The sequence below is a fragment of the Pseudomyrmex gracilis genome, unplaced genomic scaffold (assembly GCF_002006095.1).
Source record: "Pseudomyrmex gracilis isolate BER0280 unplaced genomic scaffold, ASM200609v1 scaffold_4896, whole genome shotgun sequence".
NCBI lineage: Eukaryota > Metazoa > Arthropoda > Insecta > Hymenoptera > Formicidae > Pseudomyrmex > Pseudomyrmex gracilis.
In genome coordinates, this window is record NW_018025480.1 from 1 (window position 1) to 2,828 (window position 2,828).

Below are 2,828 nucleotides of genomic sequence, written 5' to 3' on the forward strand. Positions count from 1 at the left end.
TGTTCACACCTGACAACGATGCGCACGATCATTGTCACTATCCGATAGGCAATCCGTTCAACTTGCGGTTCGACACGCAGATGCTAGTATTGTGTCACAATGCGAGTATCCTGCAAGAATGGTATTCGATCAACGGCAAGACCACGAAGATCTTCGATATTGCAAAATGGGAAAATGACAGATTCATTCCCTTGACAAAACTAGCTTTTTACGATCGCAGAAACGATTTGAACGGGACTGTTTTGCGAACCGTAACCATCAAAGTGCGAAAAAGCAATTTATTAAGTAAAATAAGTAACAGATAAGAAATATTAGAAAATGTACAGTTTGTTCATACACAGAAAGTAATAATATTTTTTTAATATTGTTATATACTAAGCTGTGTAAAACATTTCTGTTAAGTTTATACTTGTGTTAAAAAGTAAAATTAATTGATACTCATAAATATATATATGTAATTTTAAATACAAATATTCTATATGTAAAACTTGATTTGATCGAGTTTTTAGGACATGCCGATGTCGAGCAAGTACGCCGGAAAAGTTGACATTTTTATAACCAAATTGTTCGAAAAAGTATTGGAGGAGCTTACGCAAACTCTCAATTTTACTCTGGATATCGTGTCTGACATGGACGAGCATGGAGTATGGAATTATCAAAATGAAACCTGGTCTGGGGTGATGGGTGAAATTGTGTCGGGACGCGCGGATATCGCCGTTGCAGTTATGGCGTTGTCGAGTCTCCGATTGCGCGATGTGGATTTCACGTTTCCTCTGATAATATCTAAGGTCAGTCTCTTTTTCAAAGAGCCGGGAATGTGCGACGTCAAGTGGTTTAGTTACTTCCAGGTAGTAAATATTAATTAATGTATTTAATTAATATTATCTTCTTTCGCTTATATACTTTATATCACTTTATCTCTTAATCATATCACTTTATCTCTTTTTATATAATTTTTTTCTCAAAAGCAGAATTATTTATATTCAAACTTAATTTATTTAAATTATTAAGTTTGCAATTTCTCTTTGATTATGCAATAGACTTTCCATATATACACTTGGGCTGCGATTATTACTGTAATCGCGATTACACCGATTNTGTTGTATTTGATGAAAGTGTGCAAATCTCAAAATAGATTGCAACTGCTTTCTGACGATTTTCTCTACATTTGGGGTATCTTTTGTCAGCAAGGACTTATAGGTATTACACTATTAGAAAATTTACTATCAAGTATATAAAGTGTCACTCCTTACTTATAAGTACATAAGTGTCACATACGGGATTTTCAGTTTATTGCATAGTAACACTTAAACAGTCGTGATCCTTATGGTCACCAAATAATAAAAAAACATTTATAAGTAAAGTAAAAAGTTGAAAGAATTCCTTAACTAAGGGAAATATATAACGTTTCAAACCTGTACAAACTTTTGACTTGCTTTCTTCTAAAATTCGAGTTTTGAAATTATACGTAGGGAGTAACGAAATATGTATATATATATATATTTATATACTATAAATATGTATATTATATATATATTATAGAGCATATTATATAAATGTATTAAACTTTTAAACAATTTCTTTTAAAATGTTTCTCTATAAAATATTCTCTAACCGTTTTACAATAATACTTCTCTTCATATTTAATTGTTCAAAAGTTAAATAATTTTGTGTATATAGAAGGTTTATATAATTATATGTATAAATCTTACATTTACAAATTTGATTGTGTGCTTCAGAATTTCCAAAATGTTCGTCGATGCGAATTGCGTACTTCACGATATTTGTAACAGCAGTACTGATAATGGCGCATTATTCAGCGGCATTAGTTTGTTTTCTGACGTCGTGCACTCCCGTTCTGCCTTTTCAAACAATGGACGAATTTCTTAAAGACGGTACTTACAAATTAGTAGTTCAACGTTCTGATTACACCATGTTTTTTGTGAGTACATACATATAATAATCAATATTCCAAATATCTGTCTTTTAAACAATCGTAAATAGGGCTAGTGAATAAGACACATATTGTAATACTAAAATAGCGAAACACCAAATTATAATGTCTACCATGTAATTCAGTATGTAATTCAGATGTTCAATAAGTTTTACGTTACAAGAGAATTTTATATTTCAGACTTCAAATGAATCTTCCTCAAAAGAAATGATGAAAGTAATAATAATAGGAAATGACCTGCTGACGTCCATAGTCGACGATCTTATGCAAGTACAATCAATATTATCGTGTCAATGTATCGTAGAATTAAAAAATTTACTTGTTCACTAATTATTATTTATTCATTACACGCACTTCCTAGATATGTAACGAGAAAGTTGCTTATTTAATGCTGAACACTTTGAAGGAAAGCGTGGAGACAAAAATTCCATGTAAAGTATCTAGTATTAGCATGGAAACAGTAGATAACCTAGGAATGATTCTTTCTAAAGATAACCAATACACAGGCGTAATAAATTATCAGTACGTGTCATAAAAAATATACTCACATTGTATCATGTATATTTTGCACATGTGTGCATGTGTGATTACCCTTACAGAAATTTACTATTTATATGACCATAATAATACTTATTTTAAGTAAAAAATCACTATTAAACAGTGATTTTAATAAGTTTAGAAATCATATTAATGGTGTCTTTTTATTATTTAAAACAACTATTTTGGCCGTAATAAATTTCTGTGTTCTTTTATTTAAAATATCCTTGTATTTGTCATTTCAAGTAACAGATATTGTTTCAGTTTACAGAAATTTTTGGATAACGGCATGTTGATGCGCTTGAAAGATATGAGATCTTTTATGCAAAAAAGCGAA

General features: G+C 30.5%; 1 protein-coding gene across 1 annotated transcript; it reads left to right on the plus strand.

Annotated features, from left to right (window-relative positions):
• Positions 1-80: 80 nt before the first annotated feature.
• LOC109863424 (probable glutamate receptor) lies at positions 81-2,145 on the plus strand. The gene is made up of 5 exons (XM_020443689.1): positions 81-263; positions 510-848; positions 1,041-1,200; positions 1,740-1,895; positions 2,135-2,145. Exons 1-5 carry the CDS (start codon positions 81-83, stop codon positions 2,143-2,145), a joined length of 849 nt encoding a protein of 282 aa, XP_020299278.1.
• Positions 2,146-2,828: the final 683 nt, after the last annotated feature.